The sequence below is a fragment of the Hyperolius riggenbachi genome, chromosome 7 (genome assembly GCF_040937935.1).
Source record: "Hyperolius riggenbachi isolate aHypRig1 chromosome 7, aHypRig1.pri, whole genome shotgun sequence".
NCBI classification, from domain to species: Eukaryota; Metazoa; Chordata; class Amphibia; order Anura; family Hyperoliidae; genus Hyperolius; species Hyperolius riggenbachi.
The window spans coordinates 168,662,560-168,689,753 of NC_090652.1; the positions used below are offsets into that span (position 1 = coordinate 168,662,560).

Consider the following 27,194-nt stretch of genomic DNA (forward strand, 5'->3'; position numbering starts at 1 on the left):
TTTCCTGGACTACTCTGTGGGCAAGCGGGTCCACGTGACCATCGACTCGTGGAGTAGCAGATTTGGGACAGGTCGCTACCTGTCCTTTACAGCCCACTGGGTGACACTGATGGAAGGGAGGGAGGACAAGAGTGCATCAGCCCAGCTAGTGGTGCCACCACGCGGGATCAGGGGGGATGCAGAAGGGTCCTGTCACGACACTCCCTCTGCACCCGTAAAGCAAGCCCGCCTCGGCAGCAGCAGCGCCAAGCCTCGGCACTGCCAAGCCCTTTTAAAATTGGTGACCCTGGAGAAGGAGAGGCTTACGGCCACGAACGTCCTGGCCGCCCTCAGGAAACAGGAGCGGAGGTGGCTGACCCCCAGAGGCCTGGAAGTGGGTTATGTGGCAGCCGATAACGGGGCCAACCTGGTGGCAGCAGTGCAGCAGGGAAACCTCCAGCACATCCCCTGCTTGGCCCACGTGCTCAATCTTGTGGTGCAGCGCTTCTTGTGCACCTACCAGGGGATGAGCGAGCTGCTGCAGGATGCCCGGGCGGTGGTACGCTTTTTCCGCCTCTCAGCCACTGCCTCTGCACTCTTGTCCACCTTACAGCAGCAGTATGGAAGGCCACAACACCGGCTGATCATCGACATGCCAGTTCGCTGGAATTCGACTCTGGCCATGTTGGAGCGGCTGTGTCAGCACAGGCTGGCTCTTAGGGCCTACATGCTAGACCCAAGTGTCCCCAGCAACCAGCAAGTCCCCATGATTACTGCCACTCAGTGGACACTGATGCAGCAAGTATGCCTGGTGCTGAGTCCCTTCCTGGAGGCAACCAAGATGGTCAGTGAGGAGCGGGCCTCTGTGTGCCAGTGGGTGCCCTTGGTTTGTCTACTGGAGCAGGCAATGGACAATTTAATTGAGTGTGGGGATGAAGCCCTGAGGCAGTTGGAAGAACAGGAGCAGATGGCAGCACAGTCCTGCTCAGAGGAGGGCTCACAGCAGGTAGTGGAAGAGTTGGAGGTACCTAACCTGAATGAGGAGGAGGAGGAGGAGCAGAGTGCAGCAGGCATTGTACGTGGATGGCGGTTTGAGGAGGACAACGACATAGCACAGGAAGAGGACAGGCATGCGTTATGGGACAATGGCGAGGACGAGGAAGATCTTGCTGGCAGGGCCCACTTGTTTCCCATGGCTGTGCACATGTTGCGCTGCCTTTGCAGGGACCCCCGGGTGATCCAGATGCGTTCAAGGGAGGACATCTGGATTACCTTGATGCTTGATCCCCGTCTGAAGGGGAAGCTGGGAGACTTCATGACGCCATCCACCACCGAGCAACGCACAAGGGAGTTGAAGGAGGCCCTTGTGCGCAGACTACTGGAAGCATTCCCCCAGCCTTCCACCCCCACTGTAACTGCTCTGCCAAGCCAGCAAGAGGTGCCTGCCATTGCCACTAGCAGCACAACAACAACCACCAGCAGCAGCAGCAGCAACTGGCGCCCCGGAGACCTGAAGAGCCTAAGCAAGAGCCTGTATGCAGTGCAGCAGCCCAGAACAGAGGTGCCCGCCACAGCATCCACCAGTAACCAGCACAAGCAACAACTGACCACCATGGTGTCTGACTATATGGGGTCATCCAGCGGGCTCAATGACACCGACAGCCCCGTGGACCCCTTGAAGTACTGGGTCAAGAGACTGGACATCTGGAGCAAGCTTTCCCAGTACGCCCTGGAACTCCTATCCTGCCCTCCTTCCAGTGTCCTCTCAGAGAGATGCTTTAGTGCGGCCGGTGGCGTGGTCACAGAGAAGCGCTCTCGGCTCTCCCACGCCTCTGTGGACAAACTCACCTTCCTGAAAATCAACCAGGCTTGGGTGGAAGGTGAGTTCCTGGCCCCTATTGTCGGACACAGGGGGACATGAAGTGGCTGCTGCATGTGCTGTTGTTAACTATGCCTGCCTTTATAAAGACAGTTACTACCTGCCTAGTGCCTACCTTGGTTAATTTTTTGGTGTTATGGTACTACTACCAGTAAGTTGCCATGGTCCTCCTTCTGAGCTGCTGAACTGACCGCCCGCTTTGTCCTCCTGACTCAGTCGCTACTACACTCTGCGTTCACACTGCCCGGGTCACTGGGTGCATTTAATTTTTTGGCCAGCACTATGACACTGTGCTACTACTACTACCACCAGTATGTTGCCATGGTCCTTCTGTGCTGCTGAACTGACCGCCCGCATTGTCCTCCTCCTCCTGACTCAGTCGCTTCCACCAATGTACTCTGTCTGCGTTCACACTGCCCGGGTCACCGGGTGCATTTAATTTTTTGGCCAGCACTATGACGCTGTCCTGCTACTACTACCACCAGTTTGTTGGCATGGTCCTTCTGTGCTGCTGCTGCTGCTGAACTGAACGCCCGCTTTGTCCTCCTCCTCCTCCTGACTCAGTCGCTACCACGGTACCACCAATGCACTCTGTCTGCGTTATCACTGCCCGGGTCACCGGGTGCATTTAATTTTTTGGCCAGCACTATGACACTGTGCTACTACTACTACCACCAGTATGTTGGCATGGTCCTTCTGTGCTGCTGCTGCTGAACTGACCGCCCGCATTGTCCTCCTCCTCCTGACTCAGTCGCTTCCCGCTGCTGCACTCTGCGTTCACACTGCCCGGGTCACTGGGTGCATTTAATTTTTTGGCCAGCACTATGACGCTGTGCTGCTACTACTACCACCAGTATGTTGGCATGGTCCTTCTGTGCTGCTGCTGCTGCTGAACTGAACGCCCACTTTGTCCTCCTCCTCCTCCTCCTGACTCAGTCGCTACTATGGTACCACCAATGCACTCTGTCTGCGTTATCACTGCCCGGGTCACCGGGTGCATTTAATTTTTTGGCCAGCACTATGACACTGTGCTACTACTACTACCACCAGTATGTTGGCATGGTCCTTCTGTGCTGCTGCTGCTGAACTGACCGCCCGCATTGTCCTCCTCCTCCTGACTCACTCGCTTCCACCAATGTACTCTGTCTGCGTTCACACTGCCCGGGTCACCGGGTGCATTTAATTTTTTGGCCAGCACTATGACGCTGTGCTGCTACTACTACTACCAGTATGTTGCCGTGGTCCTTCTGTGCTGCTGAACTGACCGCCCGCATAGTCCTTCTCCTTACTCAGTCGCTACCACCACTGCACTCTGCGTTCACACTGCCCGTGTCCACTGACAATTCTGCTGCGATGTCATTGCTAATTGCTGCAAAAAAAAAAAAAATACAAATTACGAAAACCTCTCTGGGGCCTTTTTGGCGTCAGCCACTTATCCTCCTCCAGCGGTACCTTCGCCGCCAAGTGCCATTGGAACTCGCCTTCACCTCTTTGATTGCTTAACGCGTATATCCCTTTTTAAAACCACGTATTACCAATTAATAGCCCAATTTGTCTTTAAAAGCCATTAAAAAAAAAATTGGGGGATTGTAGCATGTATGGGGGCTTTGTTATTAACGTTAAAAGAAATTTCGTCTCCGGGCGGGAATCCACGCGTGATTACGCCATTCACGGCAGAAAATCCGTGTGGTTGCGTGGACGCGGACGAAAATCCGCATGCGGCGGGGCCGAATGCGGATTTTTTTTTTGCAACCACGCGGATTGCCGAATTCGTGGATGAGGCACATCCGAGCACCCCTGACCCTCAGATCGCCCGCAGACCCACCCTCAGATCACCTCCCAAGTGCATTGTTTACATCTGTTCTCCCCTCTAATCACCCACTGATTACCCATCAATAACTCCTGTGTCACTGCTACCCATCAGATCAGACCCTAATCTGCCCCTTGCGGGCACTCAATTACCCGCCCACACCCTCAGGTCGCCCTCAGACCCCCCCCCCCCCCCCCCCGATCACCTCGCCAGTGCATTGCTTGCATCTATTCTCCCCTCTAATCTCACCCTGATCACATATCAATCACCCCGTCACCCCCTGTCACTGCTACCCATCAGATCAGACCCTAATCTGCCCCTTGCTGGTAACCAAACACCCGCCTACACCCTCAGATCGCCCTCAGACCCCCCCCCCCCCAATCACCTCCCAAGTGCATTATTTACATCTGTTCTCCCCTCTAATCACCCATTGATCACCCATCAATCACCCCGTCACCACCCGTCACTGCTACCTATCAGATCAGACCCGCATCTGCCCCTTGCGGTCACCCAATTACCCGCCCACACCCTCAGATCACCCTCAGACCCCCCCGATCAACTCGCCAGTGCATTGCTTGCATCTATTCTCCCCTCTAATCACACCCTGATCACCTATCAATCACCCCGTCACCCCCTGTCACCACCTGCCACTGCTACCTATCAGATCAGACCCTACTCTGCCCCAAACACCCGCCCACACCCTCAGATCACCCTCAGACCCCCTCTGATCACCTCCCCAGTGCATTATTTACATCTGTTCTCCCCTCTAATCACTCACTAATCACCCATCAATCACCCCCTGTCACCACCTGTCACTGCTACCCATCAGATCAGACCCTAATCTGCCCCTTGCGGGCACCCAATTGCTCGCACACCCCCCCCCCCTGATCACCTCGCCAGTGCATTGCTTGCATCTATTCTCCCCTCTAATCACACCCTGATCACCTATCAATCACCCCGTCACCCCCTGTCACCACCTGTCACTGCTACCCATCAGATCAGACCCTTATCTGACCCTTGCGGGCACCCAATTACCCGCCCACACCCTCAGATCACCCTCAGAACCCCCCTGATCACCTCCCCAGTGCATTGCTTGCATCTATTCCCCCCTCTAATCACACCCTGAGACACCCATCAATCACCTCCTGTCACCCCCTAGCACTCCTATCCATCAGATCAGGCCCTAATCTGCCCCCTGCGGACTTCTGATCACCTGGCCAAACCCTCACCCGCCCCACCACAATGACAGAATTTTTTTTTCTAATCACAGCTGGTCTCTACGACTTAATTGTGGCTGAGACCAACCATTATGCCACACAATACGCAACCGCCACTCCAAGAAGCTACCATGCCCAGCCTTTTCGGTGGAAACCACTCCAAGTTTCAGAACGTAACATTTTTTGGGGCCTTCTCCTTAACATGGGTCTAGTCAAAAAGAATATATATTGTCTTATTGGTCTACGCACCCAATCGCGTACATTTAAAAAAGTCGCGGTCAAATTTAGGCGCGATTTACCGGGAAAAGAAAAATATCGTAATTTAGAAATATCGGTAATTTAACGGTATTTGTAATGTAAAATCGATAATTTTGATTAATATTATTACAGGTATAAAACAGATGTGAGATGAAAACGAAAATATAATAACGTTAAATATCGTAATGTAATTCAACAACACAGCTTAACCCAACCCTACTCTCACACAGAACCCTCCCTTGGTGGTGCCTAACCCTAACCACCCCCTGGTGGTGCCTAACCCTAAAACTCACCTGGTGGTGCGTAACCCTAACCACCCTCCTGGTGGTGTCTAAACATAAATTATCGTAAATACTTCATATATTATCGTAAATAGAAATGTCAGATATCGTTATTACATCTGTACAGTGAATGTTATATTTTCGTAATTACAAAATTATATGTATTTGGACAGAATTTGCTTACATTCCATCATTAACCACTTCACCACTGAGGGGTTTTACCCCCTGACCACCAGAGCAATTTTCACCTTTCAGCGCTCCTTCCATTCATTCGTCTATAACTTTATCATTACTTATCGCAATGAAATGAACTATATCTTGTTTTTTCCGCCACCAATTAGGCTCTCTTTAGGTGGGACATTATGCCAAGAATTATTTTTTTCTAAATGTGTTTTAATGGGAAAATAGGAAAAATGTGGGGAAAAAAAAATTATTTTTCAGTTTTCGGCCATTATAGTTTTTAAATAATGCATGCTACTGTAATTAAAACCCATGAAATTTATGTGCCCTTTTGTCCCGGTTATAAAACCGTTTAAATTATGTCCCTATCACAATGTTTGGCGCCAATATTTCATTTGGAAATAAAGGTGCATTTTTTTCAGTTTTGCGTCCATCCCTAATTACAAGCCCATAGTTTATAAAGTAACAGTGTTATACCTTCTTGACTTAAATATTTAAAAAGTTCAGTCCCTAAGGTAACTAATTATGTATTTTTTTTAATTGTAAATTTTTGAATTTTTTTTTAATTACAAAAAAAAAAAAAATGGGGAGTGTGGGAGGTAATGAGTTAATTTTTTGTGTAAAAGTCATTTATTTGTATGTGAAAAATGTGTAGGGTGTAGTTTACTATTTGGCCACAAGATGGCCACAGTAACTTTTTGCTTTATTGCGACCTCCAAGCCTCCTTCCGGAAGCTTGGAGGAAGAATAAGGAGGCTGGACACGTGAGTTTCTTCTCACAATGATCGCGCTGCCCATAGGAGAGCAGCGGGTCATTGTGGGGCTTAGATCAACGAACGGGAATGGATTTTCCCGTTCATTGATCTCCGGGCGAGCGGGCGGCGGCGGTTTTACTAGCGGCGGGCGGCGTGTTTACGAGCGGGAGCGCGGACAGCGTCGGGAACGCGGAAAGTACGTGTTTCTCCGTCCCTGGTTTTTAAAGGATGGAAAAAGGGGCGGAGAAATACGTACGCGCGGGGGTAAAGTGGTTAAACATGTTCATTTATCGTTATTACACCAAAAGACTTTTTAAGTTATCGTTATGACTGACATCTTTTTCTTTATTTAGTGTTATGATATTCGTTCTGATATATTATCATAAACTTTAAATTACCGATATTACCGATTTCCCAACAAAATTAGGAATATTACCGAGTTTACTTTATCGATTTACGTAAAATATCGATTTTAGGCACTTGCGCCCAAACATATGCAAAATTGAGTGTAAATTTACAAAAACGATAATTAACATTAGAAATATAGCCGCGCCCAAATCTATTAGCGCTATTTTTAGCTGATCCGACCCAATCCATCACATGCCCATGTTCTCTGCTGCCATGTCCAGGTCACGATTTGAGAACGTCCTGCACTTCAGTGCCAATACAACATGTCATCTAAGAGGCCACCCTGCTTATGACCGGTTCCACACAATTCGGCCCCTCATAGACCACCTGTCATAAAAATTTGCAGATACCTATACCCCTGAACAGTCATTTCAGGCATTTGGTTTCCCGACTACTCCTCACAGTTTTGGGCCCCTAAAATGCCAGGGCAGTATAGGAACCCCACAAGCAGGGCCGGAGCTACCATAGGAAAACATAGGCAATTGCCCCAGGACCCCAGAGCCTGTAGGGGCCCCCAAGGTGTCCCTCCCCCATCTTAGCTGTTGTTCCCCAGGGACTCTGCAGAGTCTGTTAAGTTGGAAGGTGATTGGGGGAGGGTCAGCAGCCAGCTCAGGGGCCCAGGAGGGAAATTTGGCTGCAACAAAGGGCCTCTAATGATGCTTCTTGGTCGGGGGTATCTGTTGGGGGCCCCCAGGCTAATTTTGCCCTAGGGCCCAATTGTTACTTGAACTGGCCCTGCCCACAAGTGACCCCATTTTAGAAAGAAGACACCCCAAGGTATTCCGTTAGGTGTATGATGAGTTCATAGAAGATTTTATTTTTTGTCACAAGTTAGTGGAAAATGACACTTTGTGAAAAAAAAACTATAAAAATCAATTTCCGCTAACTTGTGACAAATGATAAAATCTTCTATGAACTCACCATACTCCTAACGGAATACCTTGGGATGTTGTCTTTCTAAAATGGGGTCACTTGTGGGGTTCCTAAACTGCCCTGGCATTTTAGGGCCACTAAACCGTGAGGAGTAGTCTGGAAATCAAATGTCTCAAAATGACCTGTGAAATCCTAAAGGTACTCATAGGACTTTGGGCCCCTTAGCGCACCTTGGCTGCAAAAAAGTGTTACACGTGGTATCGCCGTACTCAGGAGTAGTGTTGGGCGAACAGTGTTCGCCACTGTTCGGGTTCTGCAGAACATCACCCTGTTCGGGTGATGTTCGAGTTCGGCCGAACACCTGGTGGTGTTCGGCCAAACTGTTCGGGGTTCGCCCGAACTGCTGAATGGCCAGCCGAACAGGGCCCCTGTTCGGCCGAACAGGGCCCTGTTCGACAGAATACTGCCCCCCTATGGGGTCGCAGGCATAAGGGGGGAGCATGCCCCGATCGCGGGGGGGGGTCGGAAATTCCCCCCACCCCCTCCGCTAGCGCTCCCCCCTCTGCCCGCTTCCCCATACAAAAGTTTAAGGAAGTAAAACAGTACCGGTGGTAGTGGGTGGCTGGCAGTGGGCGGCACTGTGAAGTGAGTGACTGAGGAGGAGGAGTCCGGAGAGTGACGCATTGAGGGAGGCCGGGCAGCGGGCGGTTCAGCAGTAGTACCGTATGTTCGGGGAGTTCGGCCCGAACATGCCGAACATCGCGGCCATGTTCGGCGAACTTTCCCGAACCCGAACATCCAGGTGTTCGCCCAACACTACTCAGGAGACGTAGTATAATGTGTTTTGGGATGTATTTTTACACATACCCATGCTGGGTGGGAGAAATATCTCTGTAAATGGACAATTGTGTGTAAAAAAAATCTAAAAAAATCACATTTACAGAGATATTTCTCCCACTCAGCATGGGTATGTGTAAAAATACACCCCAAAACACATTATACTACTTCTCCTGAGTACGGCGATACCACATGTGTGACACTTTTTTGCAGCCTAGGTGTGCTAAGGGGCCCAACGTCCTATCAGTACCTTTAGGATTTTACAGGTCATTTTGAGGCATTTGGTTTCTAGACTCCTCCTCACAGTTTAGGGCCCCTAAAATGCCAGGGCAGTGTAGGAACCCCACAAGTGACCCCATTTTAGAAAGAAGACACCCCAAGGTATTCTGTTAGGTGTATGATGAGTTCATAGAAGATTTTATTTTTTGTCACAAGTTAGTGGAAAATGACACTTTGTGAAAAAATACAACAATAAAAATCAATTTCTGCTAACTTTTGACAAAAAATAAAATCTTCTATGAACTCACCATACTCCTAATGGAATACCTTGAGGCGTCGTCTTTCTGAAATGGGGTCACTTGTGGGGTTGTTCCTATACTGCCCTGGCATTTTAGGGGCCCTAAACCGTGAGGAGTAGTCTGGAAATCAAATGCCTCAAAATGACCTGTGAAATGCTAAAGGTACTCATAGGACTTTGGGCCCCTTAGAGCACCTAGGCTGCAAAAAAGTGTCACACATGTGGTATCGCTGTACTCAGGAGAAGTAGTATAATGTGTTTTTGGGTGTATTTTTACACATACCCATGCTGGGTGGGAGAAATATCTCTGTAAATGGACAATTGTGTGTAAAAAAAATAAAAAAAATTCTCATTTACAGAGATATTTCTCCCACCCAGCATGGGTATGTGTAAAAATACACCCCAAAACACATTATACTATTTCTCCTGAGTATGGCGATTCCACATGTGTGACACTTATTTGCAGTCTAGGTGCGCTAAGGGGCCCAAAGTCCTATGAGCACCTTTAGGCTTTACAGGGGTGCTTACAATTTAGCACCCCCAAAATGCCAGGACAGTAAACACACCCCACAAATGACCCCATTTTGGAAAGTAGACACCCAAAAGTTTTCAGAGAGGGGCATGGTGAGTTCATGGCAGATTTCATTTTTTTTGTCACAAGTTAGCAGAAATGGAAACTTTTTTTTAGGTTTTTTTTTTTTTTTTGGCACAAAGTGTCATTTTCCGCTAACTTGTAACAAAAAAATTAAATCTTCTATGAACTCATTATGCCTCTTAGTGAATACTTTGGGATGTCTTCTTTCCAAAATAGGGGCCATTTGGGGGGTATTTATACTATCCTGGAATTCTAGCACCTCATGAAACATGACAGGTGCTCAGAGAAGTCAGAGATGCTTCAAACTGGGGAAATTCACTTTTTGCACCATAGTTTGTAAACGCTATAACTTTTACCCAAACAAAAAAAATCCAATAAGTGTCTATTTATTGATCAAAGACATGTAGCACAATAAATTTAGACAAATGTATATACAAATTTTACTTTACTTGAAAAATGTCAGCACAGAAAGTTAAAAAAAAACATTTTTTTGACAAAATTCATGTCTTTTTTGATGAATATAATAAAAACTAAAAATCACAGCAGCAATTAAATAGCACCAAAAGAAAGCTGTATTAGTGACAAGAAAAGGAGGTAAAATTCATTTAAATAGTCAGTTGTATGACCGAGCAATAAACAAAAGGGTTACTGACTTTACCATAGTCATATGTCCATTGTTGTCTCCAATTTTAGGGGTAACCAATTAACTTATCTGTAAATTTTGGGGATGTGGCAGGGAACCAGAATGCCCAGAGGAAACCCATGCAGACACAGGGAGAACATACTTGATCACCTTTGGTTTTGCTAACGAAAGTATGCATACCTGGCAGGATATAGAGATTTCTTGTCCTTGAAGAGTTTACTGGCTTCGAGTTTCTCATCATACGTGAACTTTTTCTGTTCAGTGAACTGATCCCTATACTTTTTACACTACAAAATAAAAGAAAATAAAGTTTTTCTTCACAGCTTGTAATCAACCAGTATTAACACTAATTAGCTGCTCACCACAGAACAATGATCAAATATGTAATTTTTTTTTGAGGGCACTAATACTATACAACTAGTGCTTTCTTTGTATTCTTGCCTGTCTGTCACTTATTTGCAGAACTTAGAGGCCATGTTTTCTGGTGCTCAGTTTAAAATTAAAGAATTAAGCAATTTGCAGTTATTTTCATACAGTAATTTAAAATAAAAAAGTTCCTGCAATATTGTCCCAATATTTGCTTTACATTTGAATTTCTAAAAGGCAATCATTATAGTAGACCATAGGTTACCAATAACCTTCTAATATTTGCTTTACATTTACATTTCTGAAAGGAAAGCATTATAGTAGACCATAGGTTACCAATAACCATCAAGAAGGAAAAAAACACACAAGGACACAATATAATAAAAAAAAATAATCCTAACATTTGTATAGTGCTTTTCTCCTATTGGACTCAAAGCGCTCAACAGCTGCAGCCACTAAGGGTGCACTGAAGGGGCCACCCTGCAGTGTTCGGAAGTCTTGACCAAGGACTTCTTACTGACCCTAGCCAGGATTCAAACCCTGGTCTCCCATGTCAAAGTCACAGCCCTTAAAGTGGACCTGAACTCAGAATCCCACTCTAAAAGATACACAACAGCATAATAATCTTTAAAAAAAAAACATTTTCTTTGTTACAGCTGGTACAAAACCTAAAATAAATCTGCACAGTTTCTACTTCCTGATTCATGGAAGCAGGCATATTGTTTACAGCCTGTACTTTTAAATGGGCTTATCTGCTATAGGCAGCCATGTGACACGGGGGGACCTCAAATTACAACTAGTGATTAGGCACAAATGAGTGGGAATTACACAGGCTAAACTCTTTAAATACATACAGGGTGTATTTCTGTTATGTTTTCCGTATGTCCTGTGCAAGAGTTCAGGTCCACTTTAACCAGTACACTATTCAGCCACTATATAGTGAGTAATTGATGCACACTGGGTCAAGAAGGGCAAGTAGAAAGGGCACTCACAAAACCTGGTTGCCCAAGTTATCAACCACTGTAAGTGCACAAAGTTTGTGTCTATCCCCACTCGGGTCTGTGGGTATTCTGTGATGCCAGTCACTCTCCAAAATCTAAACCTTTGAAAGGAGGTAGATATAAGGTACTTAAAATACCAGAAGGTGTTCAAAGTAAATAAAATATCTAAAAAAGGTGCTGCTGGGTGCCAGTGGGGTCTATTTCCTTGCACTAGTGGGGGGGTTGCGCGGAGCTGCCACCGTGCGTGCACTCTAGCGCTGCCCGGCAATGCACATGTGCCAGCCTAATACATCATTACCCCGATGCCATGTCAGACTAAGTCTGATAGCGGTGCATGCAGGGGAAGCCCAAATGCACCCACATAATATGTACATTAGATGGAGAAGCAGCGCAGTGGGGTGCCAGCGGTAATTAAAGTGTCAGACTTAGCCTGCCTGTTGGATAATATTTATTATATACCCTTCAGTGGCAGCAGCGGCATAGTCTGACATCAGGAGAGACTGTCCACTGATGGAAGGAAAGGGTTAATGCTCCTGCCCCCTTTCACAGAATGTCTAGTGCACACTACAGGCACTATTAAACATAGTGTGTACAACATATCCATATAATTTAATTTTTCTTTATGTAAAAACATTCTCCATTCATTTTTAAGTTGAACATTACAGGTACATTTGCAAATATCTGTTATAATTAAATCATATACTATTCCATGTGACAGGACCATTTCATTTTGATGTTTAGTAACAATTTAACATTTTGGGGTCCTATAGCAAAATAGTAACAATTGAACATTTTGGTAGTAACAATTGAACATTTGGGGTCCTATAGCAAAATTTTGATGAGGCCCTCACACAACACTCGAACCATGACAACTTCCCTGGCCCTGAGTTGATAAGGCATTGTACAGTGCATACAGAACATGGGCAGAGATTTAAAAGTATGGCATGCATGAGCATAGGAAAATCACAGTGAACGCCTTTCACCCCAGTTTTTCGTAACAGACCACCCAGAATTTGTCATGGTTATTGTTATATCATTGATGAAATCTGAATAAAAATGCAGAACGAAATGTTGCAGCCAAGCAACCAAATAAAAAGCTTGAGGAACTAGTATTACTGGTGCATTATCAATGTTAATCATTAAATCAGGCAGGGAAGGGAGAAAAACAATTTATGTTTTGTCCATACAGAATTTAAGAAAGTGAGTCATACACAGTTTTTCATCTAACACAGTGACTATCCCTGAACAATCTGATGTAGAATTTTGCAACTAAATAGCATACATTAGTAAATCCCTGCTTGTGACAGGATTTCCACTATTTGCGTATTAAATAATGTTTCATTTGTGAACAAAAATGTATAATTATAGTTGTAGAGAAGACGGCTAGCTTATTTTTTTAAAGTGACATTAATTACACATGTTCACAGCTGCAAAGCCAGACAGGAAGTTTATAATTACCACATCGATGGAATTTTCCCATTTCCTGTATAAAGGAATTTCTTTCCCAACCGTCAAAACCAGGACTCAAATGTGTGTGTATACAGAGATATACATGTATACATGTGAATAATATACAGAGCTGGCCTTAGCTTTCACAACACCCTGAGTAAAACTACACTTTGGAGCCCACCCCTTTCGGAATTCCAATCCAGTCTGCTTTCGGCAATAGTACAGAACAATAAGAACTACAACAAAAAAAAAGTTTGCTTTCCCTGCATCATACCACTTAGTTCTATAATCCCACCATTTTGTATGTAGTATGTCAGTTTATCAAAACAATCTTTTAAAAGTATTTTCAATCAGTTGGTTACTTAAATGTGGTAAGGTTGTACAATCAAGATTGTATGGTGTTTCCAGAAAAAAGAGATATGAGGTGTACAAAAAGCAGTTATATGAGGTTTAAAAAAAGTGGTGAGTGATGTACTTATACTTAACTTAAAATTTGGCCATGATTCATAATGCACAATATGTGCATTACTAAAGGAATACTGTAGTGGGGTGGGGGAAAAAAAAGAGTTTAACTTACCTGGGGCTTCTAATGTTCCCCCGCAGACGTCCTGTGCACGCGCAGCCAGTCACCGATGCTCGGGTCCCCGCCTCACTTCCGAAATTTGCCACTTTAACGGCGGATAACCACTGCGTCTGCGCAGCCACGTTTTCGCTCCTGCTGACATCACCAGGAGTCTACTGCGAAGTGAGTGATGGAGGACGCGGCCGGGCAGCGCAGTGGTTTTCCGACTTTAAAGTAGCAAATTCTGGAAGTGAACCAGAGGCGGGGACCCGAGCATCGGTGACTGGCTGCGCGGGCACAGGACATCTACAGGGGACCGTTAGAAGCCCCAGGTAAGTTCAACTCTTTTTCACGCCTACCCCCTACAGTAGTCCTTAAGTTGTGCTCCATTTTAAGATAGTACCAGAGAAGAACATCCATGTCCAAAGCAGATTCCATCTCCATGCCAGGTATACATACGGTACATTGTATGTTGTCCATTATGTTATATCAGATCCATCGACACTGTCCATAGGGAAATATAAATGGTTTCTTTTCTGTCTCTTCTCTCTGTGCTGTTTGAATGTAGGGAGGCCAGGAGCAGCTGTCTTACTTGTGAATCAATAAATCCACTACCAGCTTCAATGAAAGTAAAAAGGTTACAAAACAACCAAGAGAGATTACAGCTTTTCCCATTCTCTAAAGTAGAGTGAACTACTGAGGGAGAAAAGACAGCACAATATCATACTTTATATATCTCTAGGAACAGTTTGGATACCAGGAGTAATGGTTTGGATATCATTCAACCATTCAATATTGTATCCAGACAGATGGGCTTTGCTCTTGCACACTGCAATGATTTTTTGTTTATATCCTAAAATGGGACAAAAATAAGAAATGCAAATATACTGCATTACTGATCAGGGTCCCAACGTATGCTATTTTAACGCATGTTAGAGGTACACCACCATTTTAAAGCTGCCTTTGAGTTATTCTGACACTCCAGCTATGGTGCTCACTATGTTCTCCTTGATTTCTAGTTATTTTTACTCTGTTCTGCAGTTTATTGCATTCTTTTGACCTAGGTAGCTCAGTCTGGGTAGGCACAAACATTTAAAAATTCTGAGTCGTTTGCATTCCTTAAAGGAAATGTCAGAGGATTACAAAATAAAAAAGATCTACTTACCCAGGGCTTCCTCCAACCCCTGGCAGCTGTCCTGTGCCCTCTCCGCAGCTCAGGTGTCCCGGGATCCCTTCCACTGGAGATGCCGACCTAGCTAGGTCGGCATCTACCGTGCCTGCGCGAGCCCCGCTGGTAACCGCGCTCACGTGGTCTGGAGTGTCTGCGCAGACGCAATACTTTTGCGCAGTATGCTTCATACCACATGAGTGTGTTCACCAGCGGGACTCGCGCAGGCACAATAGTAGATGCCGACCTGGCGAGGTCGGCATCTCCAACGGAGGGGATCCCGGGATGCCGGAGCTGCGGCGAGGGCACAGGACCACTGCCAGGGCCTGGTGGAAGCCCCGGGTAAGTATATATATATATATATATTTTTTGTAATCCTCGAACATTCCCTTTTAAAGCATCAGGGATGGCCATACTATCCCAAGAAAAACACATATAGTAGATAAATACAGGTAGTCCCCGACTTCTGAATGCCAGACCCGTCGATACGAAACGCATGAATTCTGTGTTTCCACGGGAAAAAGTAAAAAAAATTTGGGAAAATAGATTTAAAAAAATTCAAAGAAAAAGTGGCTTTAAACGTGTATAAGCAGTTACAGGGGGCAGATGTGACGCAGAGGGGACACTGGAGGCACAGAGGAGGTACAGGGGACAGAGATGGCACAATGTTCCGACTTAAGAACAGATTCAGGTTAAGAACGAACCTACAGGGCCTATCTCGTTTGTTAAAGAGAACCCGAGGTGGGTTTGAAGAATATTATCTGCATACAGAGGCTGGATCTGCCTATACAGCCCAGCCTCTGTTGCTATCCCAAACCCCCCTAAGGTCCCCCTGCACTCTTCAATCCCTCATAAATCACATAAATTCAGGCGCAGTCTGCATTATCTTTACTCTCATTCCTATAACAGTGTTCGGTCTGCTAACTGAGGTCTGTGAGGAGATTAATTGGTGAAGCAGACAGCGCAAAGACCTAAGTGAGTGCTGCGCGACGCAACTTCAGTTGGACTGCACGTCAGGTGACCAAGCTGAGGACGGGGACAACTCTGGATTTCCATCCGGTGGCGAAAGTTATTGATCTAGCAGTGTATGCAGGTAGGTGGTAATTGGTGTATAATTGCAAGTTGCGGCTGAGCAGCATGGTTCTGTTGATACCACCTCTGATTTAATTGGTTTATGCTAGTGACTGCATGATTTGAATACAGAGTGGCCACCACAGCGTGGTGTGGTAATTTTGTACGCATACAAGTTGGAGTGGTTATAGTCTCTCCAGCGTATGGGACATTGACATTGTCCTTCCTCTTGACATGCGCTGGATGTAGAACCTGGCTTGCTTATTAGACACACATAATCTTGTCCTGAATTGAATATTAGGTACTGTAGGAGTTATCCATTGCAACTACTCCTAGAAACTTCACTGTCATATCTAACTTGTTTTGTAAACTCATGTAAGGACTGCATAGATCATATTTCAGCAGCTCACTGAATTGCCCTCAGCCAATCAGTGAGGAGCAAAAATGTGGAAGGAGTGATGACAAGCTTCCTTCTTGTTGGCAATGTACCAAATAGAGCCAGATAGAGCCAAATAGATTTATTACAGTAGAAACATTTCTGATTAGATTTGAGTGCTTGCAATGCAGGGTCAGGTGGCATGCTGCATAATAAACACAAAGAAGCAGTGGGAATTTGATTTTATGGCTGACAATCCGACTTCAAAGGGATCCCGAGGTGAGAGGCATATAGAAACGGACATGTTTGTTTCCATTGAAACAAAGCACATTGCCTGGCTGCCCTGCTGATCCTATGCGTTTAATACTTTAAGCTATAGACCCTGAACAAACATGCAGAGCAGATGACTATAACAAATCTGACAAGATTACCTGCATGCTTGTTTCAGGTGTGAGATTTAGACCCTACTGACATAAAAGATCAACAGGACTGCCAGGTGACTGGTATCGCTTTTAAGGAAATAAATATGGAAGCTTTCATAGGTCTCACATCTTGGGTTCCTTTTAATTGTTCACCTCGGTTCTGCTGGTAGAGAAATCAGAGCAATAGAATAGAGCAAGGATGAGACAAGTGTGCTCCCCCAAAAGAAAATAAATTGTGCTGATTAGGAAGACCCCTTCCCAGTTTATCTATCCAGACGTGTCCCCAGTATTAGGTAGGTCCCCCCAGTATAGAAAGCAAGATGTGTATCCACTATTAGGTAGCCTTCCTCCCGGAAATAGTGAGACATGCCCTCCAGTGTTAGGTAGCCTCTACCCTGGGATAGATAGCCAGATGTGCCACCCAGTGTTAAGTAGCGTCCCCCCAGTATAAATACCCAGATGTGCCTGCCAGGATTAGGTAACCCTCCCAGTATAGTTAGATGTGTCCCCCACAATTAGGTAACTCGGTAACCCTCCAGTATAGATAGCCAGATGTGCTCCCAGGTAGCCTTCTCCTCCCCTCCCCCCATGCAGAGCGGTGCCAGGGTACAACTCACCTGTCAGCACCACCAGGAACTTCTACATATCTCACAGTAATGAGAGGCACAACTAGATGTCGTCAGAGAGGAGACAGTGAACTGTGCGATGTGGAGAAGAAATACTGTGTTTTCCGACACTGACAGGCGAGTTGTGCCTGCAGCTTTTGCTTGCATCATTCTGCATATTGCCGGGGAGACAGATAGGTAAACTTAAATAACCCCCGTGCTGAAATGAGAACAGGGGGAGCGAGCTGGATAAAATTAGTCTTCTATATGTAGAGGATGTGTTGGGTGATGGAAGTCGGTGCTGCTCTGTGTGGTCCACTTGCAGTGGCAGAGAAATCTATAAAGGACATGGGGTAGGGGAAAAAAACACAAAAAGAGCGCACTCAGAAAACTGATGATAAAAGGGAGACCAGCCGGTCGTAGACAGATCTCACCTGATGTGGTGGCTGATATGCCCTTATGGGTATTATCAGCTTGCAGGCTTTTGTCCCTCTCAGACCAGGGACCAGGTCAGAAGCAGGCTCTTTGTCCAAAGGGATCCTGTGGCTTGAAGCAGGATATCAGGAGCAGCTGTCTGGTTTGTAGCCGTTGGAAATCTAATTTTAACCCCACAAACTATAGAGGAAATTTCGTAGAAACATTTGCTGCACTGGTTACCAAAGATATTAATAAACTAAAGGAAAAACCCCTGTTGAAAACCAATCTAAGTAGACAAGAAAGACTGGCACTAAAAAACTTTAAAGCCAATAAAACCATTGTTATTAGAGAAGCGGACAAGGGGGGAGGTGTGGTACTGCAAAACAGAGGAGCTTAAAACAGAAGAGGCTCGTCGCATTTTAACCACTTCAGCCTACAGCGTCGAAAATCTTAAGCATCCGAGCAATGTTCACCTCCCATTCATTCGCCAATAACTTTATCGTTACTTATCACAATTAATTGATCTATATCTTGTTTTTTCCGCCACTAATTAGGCTTTCTTTGGGTAGTACATTTTGCTAAGAGCCACTTTACTGTAAATGCATTTTACCAGGAAGATTAAGATAGAAATGGAAAAAAATCATTATTCCTCAGTTTTTGGCCATTATAGTTTAAAATTAATACATGCTACAGTAATTAAAACCCATGCATTTTATGTGCCCATTTGTCCCGCTTATTACACCATTTAAATTACGTCCCTATCACAATTTATGGCGCCGATATTTTATTTAGAAATAAAGGTGCATTTTTTTCAATTTGCGTCCATCACTATTTATAAGCTTATAATTTTAAAAAAAATTAATAAGATACTCTCTTGACATGTATATTTAAAAAGTTCAGACCCTTAGGTAACTATTTATGCATTTTTAATTGTAATTTTTTTTATTTTTTTTTAAATACAAAAATGTATTTGGGTAATTTTAGTTTGGGAGGTAAATAGCTAATTTTAGATGTAATATAATGTATTTTTTTATTTAATTTAGGTATGTGGGTGCAGTTTACTATTTGGCCACAAGATGGCCACATTAAAAAAATTCCTAGATGCGAACGATCTCGCATCTAGGAACTATAAGAAGAAGGTGATGTTTCCTGGGGGCAGAAATACCGCGCTCTCTGATGAGAAAGCGTCGGCATTTCTGCCGGAGACTTAGATCGGTGAATGGGAATTATATTCCCATTCACTGATCGGGGGGGCAGCGGGAGGCAGCAGGAGCGCGCGCGGGTGCGCGCCCGATCGCGCGCACCACACGGCTGCAGCAGCAGTGCCCATCTGGACGGATATATCCGTCCAGATAGGGCGAAGTGGTTAAATGATGACAACTACTACAGGAAATTAGCTAAAGACCCCACCGATATATTTTTGACCAAATACAACTCACTCATATTGGAAGCTTTTAGAAAAAACATTTTAAACAAAGATGAAAAAAAAAATTTAACAGTCAAAACACCACAAACCCCTTTCTTTTATCATTTACCAAAAATCCATAAAGACCCATTAAATCCACCAGGACGCCCTATCATTTCAGGAATTCACTCAATATCATGTAATTTATCACATCTCATAGACCTTCACCTCCAAAAATTTGTACAGTCATTGCCAGCATATTTAAAAGACACTACACATACTATAACAACTTTGGAAAAAAAATCGAATGGCAATCTAACTATATATGGGCTACTTTGGATGTATGTTCCCTATATAGCAATATTCCACAAGACAAGGGACTGCAAGGGGTAGCCTACTTTTTAAATGGCGATCCCCTTATGCCTGAAAGCCAAAAAGATTTTATAATTGAAGCCATTGATTTTATTTTAAAGACCAACTATTTTACATTTTTAGATGATATTTATTTGCAAATGAGGGGTACAGCTATGGGGACCAGGTTCGCACCAAGTTTTGCGAATCTGTATATGGGCTGGTTGGAAGACACACTGGTCTGGTCACCCAACAACCCATACAGTGTGAACCTGGTCCTCCATAAAAGATTCATAGATGATATTATTTGTATATGGCAAGGCCCAGAAGAAAAGTTACAAGAATATATAGCTTATTTAAATGAAAATCAATTTGGGCTTACATTTACAGCAAATATCCACCCAAAAACTATACATTTTTTAGATTGAACTATTTATATTGAAGAGAATACAAATAAAATTGCTACAAAAACGTTTTTTTTAAAAACTGACTGTAATGGCTACCTCAATTACACCAGCGAACATTACAAGCCTTGGCTAAAAAACGTACCCTATGGCCAGTTTAAAAGGATTAGAAGAAATTGTACACAGTCTACGGACTTTGAGGAACAATCAGAGATTTTAAAGAAAAGATTCCTTCACAAAAGGTACCCGAACAAAATTATCAACGACGCTTGGTTAAAAGCAATGAGCCTTACACAAGAGGATTGTTTATTACCTAAACAAAAATGTGATGAAAATGACCCTAACAGTAACAATAAAAATCTCAACATCATAATTAATTTTTCAAGCCAACACAAGGAATGCAGATCTATACTGGAGAAACATTGGAATCTTTTACTCAATGACTCAATTTTAAAAACTATTTTACCATCCAAACCCAAGATCACTTTTAGAAGAGGAAAGACAATTCGTAACATTTTAGCACCCAGCAGACTCAAAAACATGCCAGTACCACACCCCACCAAAAACACTTCCCAAAGTCTACTCGGAAACTTCCCATGCAACCAAAGGAAATGCTTATGTTGCAAAAGCATACAAAAAGACCAAAAAAGTTTTAACTCCAGAGTGAATAACAAAACTTGGCCTATTTACCAATACCTTACATGTAAAAGCAACTATGTAGTTTACCTGTTAGAGTGCCCGTGCGGCCTACAATATATAGGCGGCACCAAACAACCGGTTCACAAGCGCATAAATAAGCATAGAGAGAACATTCAAAAAGGATACGCAAAACATAGTGTCTCAAAACATTTCGACCAAGTACACAACAGAGACTTTGGACAAATAAGGATTACCATTATGGAACAGTTTTTAGATACAAATAAATTCAATAGGTTTAGGGCACTGTGCAATAAAGAGACTTTCTGGATTTTACAAATGGAAACTTTAAGTCCTAATGGTCTAAATATAGCCTTGGAAACCATGGCGAACTAAAACAGAAAGAACTATGATTAAAATTGCACCTTAGAGCATTATTTATTGAACTGCACAATGTATTTTTTACATCTGTCCTCTTGAAATATACATATTTTGTAATGGTTATTAATATCTATATATTTATGTCACGGTATTAGTACCTTTTATACATATTTATATGTTATAGCCAATTGATATGACATTATCCCCATATTTATAGTTGTTGATTTTTATTAATACAATGGAAACTGCATTTGTTTCTATAGGAAGGGAGGAGAAAAAAAAAATGTGCATATTTTATGCTTTTGGCTTTCAGGGTCATTAAGTTCTAATATAAAACATAATAGAGGTTTGATCCAATCGGAAAAAAATCTCCACATTCAAACAGCGTAATAAGATCTAGAGATTATTAAATTATGAAAAATAAAAATAAAAATTTCTCACCATAAGTTGAAATCCAGATACTCTAAGTATACCCCTTTGAACAGCTAGCTAACAAATCTTTTGTGCGCCTTTTGGTGTGCAATGCCATATAATTGAAGCAAACTTAAATTGCTCTTTATTTTAACATCCTCAATTGATAATTTACAATGTTGGTCTTGTGTCCTAAATATTTATATCAAACAGCCTCAAATTCAATCACCAAAAAAAAAAAAAAAAAAATCCTTAATGAGCCTTTTAAATAAATATATCAAATTTGCATATGATTATGGAAACTATTAACCATGCAATCCCCACTTCCCCAATAGAGGAGTGTGCTATAGTACCCTCTATTGTTCGGAAATTAATTTACAATGTAAAATAACCTGTTGAGCTGAAATGATATTACACCTACAGATAGAAAATAGTGTGGTGCCACCTGTTGGTTTGAGGTGGTACTGCAGCCTCCTGATCTGAATATCAGCACAGAGGCTGCCCCCTAGTGGCAGTCTAATATTATGTTCGCTTTCAATCCTTTTATAGCCTAATACTAACTTTCTTAACCCACTTAGGGAGAGAAAACCCTGACCTACAGCAGAGGCTCATGGTCTCTGGTTACATTTACATACACGCACTGATTGGGTCGTCTTTAACTAATTGATTTTTGAATTTCAATTAAATTGGATCATCACAATGTAGCAACTGTTTGCCTGAAGAAAGTTGGAATGGCCTCCTGAAACTAGTTGTACTTGTTACATTAATTAAAGAATCAGTTACTTCCAGCACGGGTCTCCTGTGCTTTCTTTCAGCCACCTCAGTGCTACTGCTCACCACCCAGCCACTGCTGTGGTGTATCTGAACAGAGCAGTGTGTGGATTGCTAACTTTTCAGGAAGGAGACTCTCCCTGCTAAGGGATTGAGTCTCATACAGCCCACAGGTGCCTGCAGCTCTGGTGTTACAGCCAGTGCTGGGACACCAACGGCTACAAACCAGACAGCTGCTCCTGATATCCTGCTTCAAGCCACAGAATCCCTTTGGACAAAGAGCCTGCTTCTGACCTGGTCCCTGGTCTGAGAGGGACAAAAGCCTGCAAGCTGATAATACCCATAAGGGCATATCAGCCACCACATCAGGTGAGATCTGTCTACGACCGGCTGGTCTCCCTTTTATCATCAGTTTTCTGAGTGCGCTCTTTTTGTGTTTTTTTCCCCTGCCCCATGTCCTTTATAGATATTGCCGGGGAGGCACAGGCAAGCCCTCTGCTCCAGCCTCGCCCTCGAACTTTCTTTTATACTGTATATTGAATTTATGTGTTTGGTAAAAGGCTATACGTCACAGGTTTTATTTTGATGGTAAAGGAAAGCACTAACATTGATAAGCAGGGTCCCCATACGCTATTGCAAAAAATGATGCTTGGTAATTTCAGCTGGAAAAGTAAAAGACCCTAAACTGAGCCCATCACTGTCTAACTCCTTCTCGCATTAAAAAAGAACCACCAAAAAGTACGACTGCTCAGAGACGTGTCAAGTCTATCTGGTGTTATAGTCAAACATTGTATGACAATCTAATTTTATATACTAAACATGTTCAGGAATTGGTAACTTTGGACTACATGTCACAACGTGCCACACCAACCGTGGTATAAACGTTTAGGTTTACAACAAAAAAATACAGAGAATTTCATACAAATTAATATAACATATTGCTGCTCATACAAAAACAAGCCCATTATTTCCCTTTCAAAAAAACTACATTTAGAGTAAACATGTAACTTTTTTTTTTAATTTTAGTTATAGTTACTGTATTTTTTGGACTATAAGACTCACTTTTTCGCCCCCAAAAGTGGGGGAAAAAGTTGCTGCATCTTATAGTCCAAATGCAGGGAGTTCCTGACTTGTGAACACCTGCCAATATGAATCTCCAACTCGCCGCAATGTCGGGGACTCCCTGTACTGTTCCCATGCAGAGGAGGACACAGGGGGACACAAAGGGGCATAGAGGAGGATACAAGGGGGACACAAAGGGGTATAGAGGAGGACACAAGGGGGACAGAGGAGGACACAGGAGGACATGAGGTACAAGGGGAGATGAGGTACAAAGGGGACATTATCCACAAGATTCCCCTTCACCATAAATGCACCAGGTTTAGTTTATATTTTTTTCCCCCTTGTTTTTGCCCTATAAACCTAGGTGCGTCTCATGGTCAGGAGCGTCTTATAGTCCGAAAAATACGGCTATATATTATATATACTTTTATTTTGTAAAGGTAACAGGTTCACTTTTTAAATGTACAAAAACTAAGACAAGGCCCCAAGGTTTCAAATCCTCCTTCAGTTATTGTTATATTAGTATGCCATTAAAGTGGGACTCTAAGCATCTTTTTTTAGTTCTGTCCCACTGTATAAAATTTCCATTCCATTCTTGTCTTAGAAACACAGCATGAAGTTAGAGAGAATTCAATGGTGCTAGTCCCACAACTTGTCCCCACAACAGGTGTCTGATATTTAGCTCCAACTCTAATTCCGTGGAAACTATATAATTTTTGATTCATATTTCTCCACAAGAACAGAAGGCAGGGCGAACCTCACACAGAATATCTATATACTGTGTATATATATATATATATATATATATATATACTGTATATATATATATATATATATATATATATATATATATATATATATATATACCTGTTTATATACACACACACACAGTATATATACACATATACACACATATATATGCTAACATTTACCCAAAATATCCTTACTAGTTGGTTGGAGGTGCACTTTAATCATGGAAACAAAAACCATAATGAGATTTTTCTTTTACAAAGAAAGCTTTTTTCAACTTATTAGTACATCTCAATAAATAAGAATATCTTTAAAAAGTTATTTTATTTCAGTGATTGAATTTGAAAAGTGAAACTCATTTATATTTTAGATTCATTACATAAATATATTTTAACCACTTGAGGACCGCCCCCAGCCGATGGGCGGCGGCAAAGTCCGGGCCCAAACGACCGCAATACGCCCATCGGCGGGGGCGGCTGCGGGAGTGGCTATGCGGCGATCGCGTCATTCGTGACGCGATCAGCCGCCGGGGACTGGCTCCGCCCACCGCTCGTAGTAACCCGCCGGCCGTTCGGAAGCGCCGGCGGGTTACTAGCACCCGGATCGCCGCTGCACATATGTATAATAGGCTTTGTAATGTATACAAAGCCTATTATACTGGCTGCCTCCTGCCCTGGTGGTCCCAGTGTCCGAGGGACCACCAGGGCAGGCTGCAGCCACCCTAGTCTGCACCCAAGCACACTGATTTCCCCCCCCCTGCCCCCTGATCGCCCACAGCACCCCTCAGACCCCCCCCTGCCCACCCCCCAGACCACTGTTTGCACCCAGTCACCCCCCTAATCACCCATCAATCACTCCCTGTCACTATCTGTCAACGCTATTTTTTTTTTATCCCCCCCCCCCTGCCCACTGCCCCCTCCTGATCACCCCCCACCCCTCAGATTCTCCCCAGACCCCCCCCCGTGTACTATATGCATCTATCCCCCCTGATCACCTGTCAATCACCTGTCAATCACCCGTCAATCACCCCCTGTCACTGCCACCCATCAATCAGCCCCTAACCTGCCCCTTGCGGGCAATCTGATCACCCCCCCACCCCAATAGATCGCCCGCAGATCCGACATCAGATCACCTCCCAAATCCATTGTTTACATCTATTCTCTCCTCTAAACACCCACTAATTACCCATCAATCACCCATCAATCACCCCCTATCACCACCTGTCACTGTTACCCATCAGATTAGACCCTAATCTACCCCTTGCGGGCACCCAATCACCCGCCCACACGCTCAGATTGCCCTCAGACCCCCCCTTATCAATTCGCCAGTGCAATATTTACATCTGTTATTCCCTGTAATAACCCACTGATCACCTGTCAATCACCTATCAATCACCCCCTGTCACTGCCACCCATCAATCAGCCCCTAACCTGCCCCTTGCGGGCAATCTGATCACCCACCCACACCAATAGATCGCCCGCAGATCCGACATCAGATCACCTCCCAAGTGCAGTGTATACATCTCTTCTCTCCTCTAAACACCCACTAATTACCCATCAATCACCCCCTATCACCACCTGTCACTGTTACCCATCAGATTAGACCCTAATCTGCCCCTTGCGGGCACCCAATCACCCGCCCACACGCTCAGATTGCCCTCAGACCCCCCCCTTATCAATTCGCCAGTGCAATATTTACATCTGTTATTCCCTGTAATAACCCACTGATCACCTGTCAATCACCTATCAATCACCCCCTGTCACTGCCACCCATCAATCACCCCCTGTCACTGCCACCCATCAATCAGCCCCTAACCTGCCCCTTGCGGGCAATCTGATCACCCACCCACACCAATAGATCGCCCGCAGATCCGACATCAGATCACCTCCCAAGTGCAGTGTTTACCTCTCTTCTCTCCTCTAAACACCCACTAATTACCCATCAATCACCCCCTATCACCACCTGTCACTGTTACCCATCAGATTAGACCCTAATCTGCCCCTTGCGGGCACCCAATCACCCGCCCACACGCTCAGATTGCCCTCAGACCCCCCCTTATCAATTCGCCAGTGCAATATTTACATCTGTTATTCCCCGTAATAACCCACTGATCACCTGTCAATCACCTATCAATCACCCCCTGTCACTGCCACCCATCAATCACCCCCTGTCACTGCCACATATCAATCACCCCCTGTCACTGCCACCCATCAATCAGCCCCTAACCTGCCCCTTGCGGGCAATCTGATCACCCACCCACACCAATAGATCGCCCGCAGATCCGACATCAGATCACCTCCCAAGTGCAGTGTTTACATCTCTTCTCTCCTCTAAACACCCACTAATTACCCATCAATCACCCCCTATCACCACCTGTCACGGTTACCCATCAGATTAGACCCTAATCTGCCCCTTGCGGGCACCCAATCACCCGCCCACACCTCAGAACGTCCTCAGACCCCAGCCCTGATCACCTCGCTAGTGCATTGCTTGCATCTATTTCCCCCCTCTAATCACACCTTGAGACACCCATCAATCACCTCCTGTCACCCCCTAGCACACCTACCCATCAGATCAGGCCCTAATTTGCCCTGTGTGGGCTCCTGATCACTCGGCCAAACCCTCAGATCCCCCTCAGACCCCCTTCCGATCACCTCCCCAGTGCATTGATTGCATCTATTTTCCCCTCTAACCGCCCCCTGAGACACCCATCAATCACCTCCTGTCACCCCCCTAGCACTCCTATCCATCAGATCAGGCCCAAAACATCCTGTCATCTAAGAGGCCACCCTGCTTATGAAAGGTTCCACAAAATTTGCCCCCTCATAGACCACCTGTCATCAAAATTTGCAGATGCTTATACCCCTGAACAGTCATTTTGAGAAATTTGGTTTCCAGACTACTCACAGTTTTGGGCCCGTAAAATGCCAGGGCAGTATAGGAACCCCACAAGTGACCCCATTTTAGAAAGAAGACACCCCAAGGTATTCTGTTAGGTGTATGATGAGTTCATAGAAGATTTTATTTTTTGTCAAAAGTTAGCGGAAATTGGATTTTTATTGTTTTTTTCACAAAGTGTCATTTTTCACTAACTTGTGACAAAAAATAAAATCTTCTATGAACTCACCATACCCCTAACGGAATACCTTGGGGTGTCTTATTTCTAAAATGGGGTCACTTGTGGGGTTCCTATACTGCCCTGGCATTTTAGGGGCCCTAAACCGTGAGGAGTAGTCTAGAAAACAAATGCCTCAAAATGACCTGTGAATAGGACGTTGGGCCCCTTAGCGCACCTAGGCTGCAAAAAAGTGTCACACATGTGGTATCGCCATACTCAGGAGAAGTAGTATAATGT

General features: G+C 44.3%; 1 protein-coding gene across 4 annotated transcripts in view; it reads right to left on the minus strand.

Annotated features, from left to right (window-relative positions):
- Positions 1 to 27,194, minus strand: part of MYO1B (myosin IB) — a 927,952-nt gene that overhangs the window by 42,705 nt on the left and 858,053 nt on the right. For all 4 annotated transcript variants that reach the window (XM_068244859.1, XM_068244861.1, XM_068244860.1 and 1 more), the window contains one exon: positions 10,412 to 10,518. In XM_068244859.1, the coding sequence (XP_068100960.1) occupies positions 10,412 to 10,518 (107 nt within the window). The remainder of the gene's footprint in view (positions 1 to 10,411; positions 10,519 to 27,194) is intronic.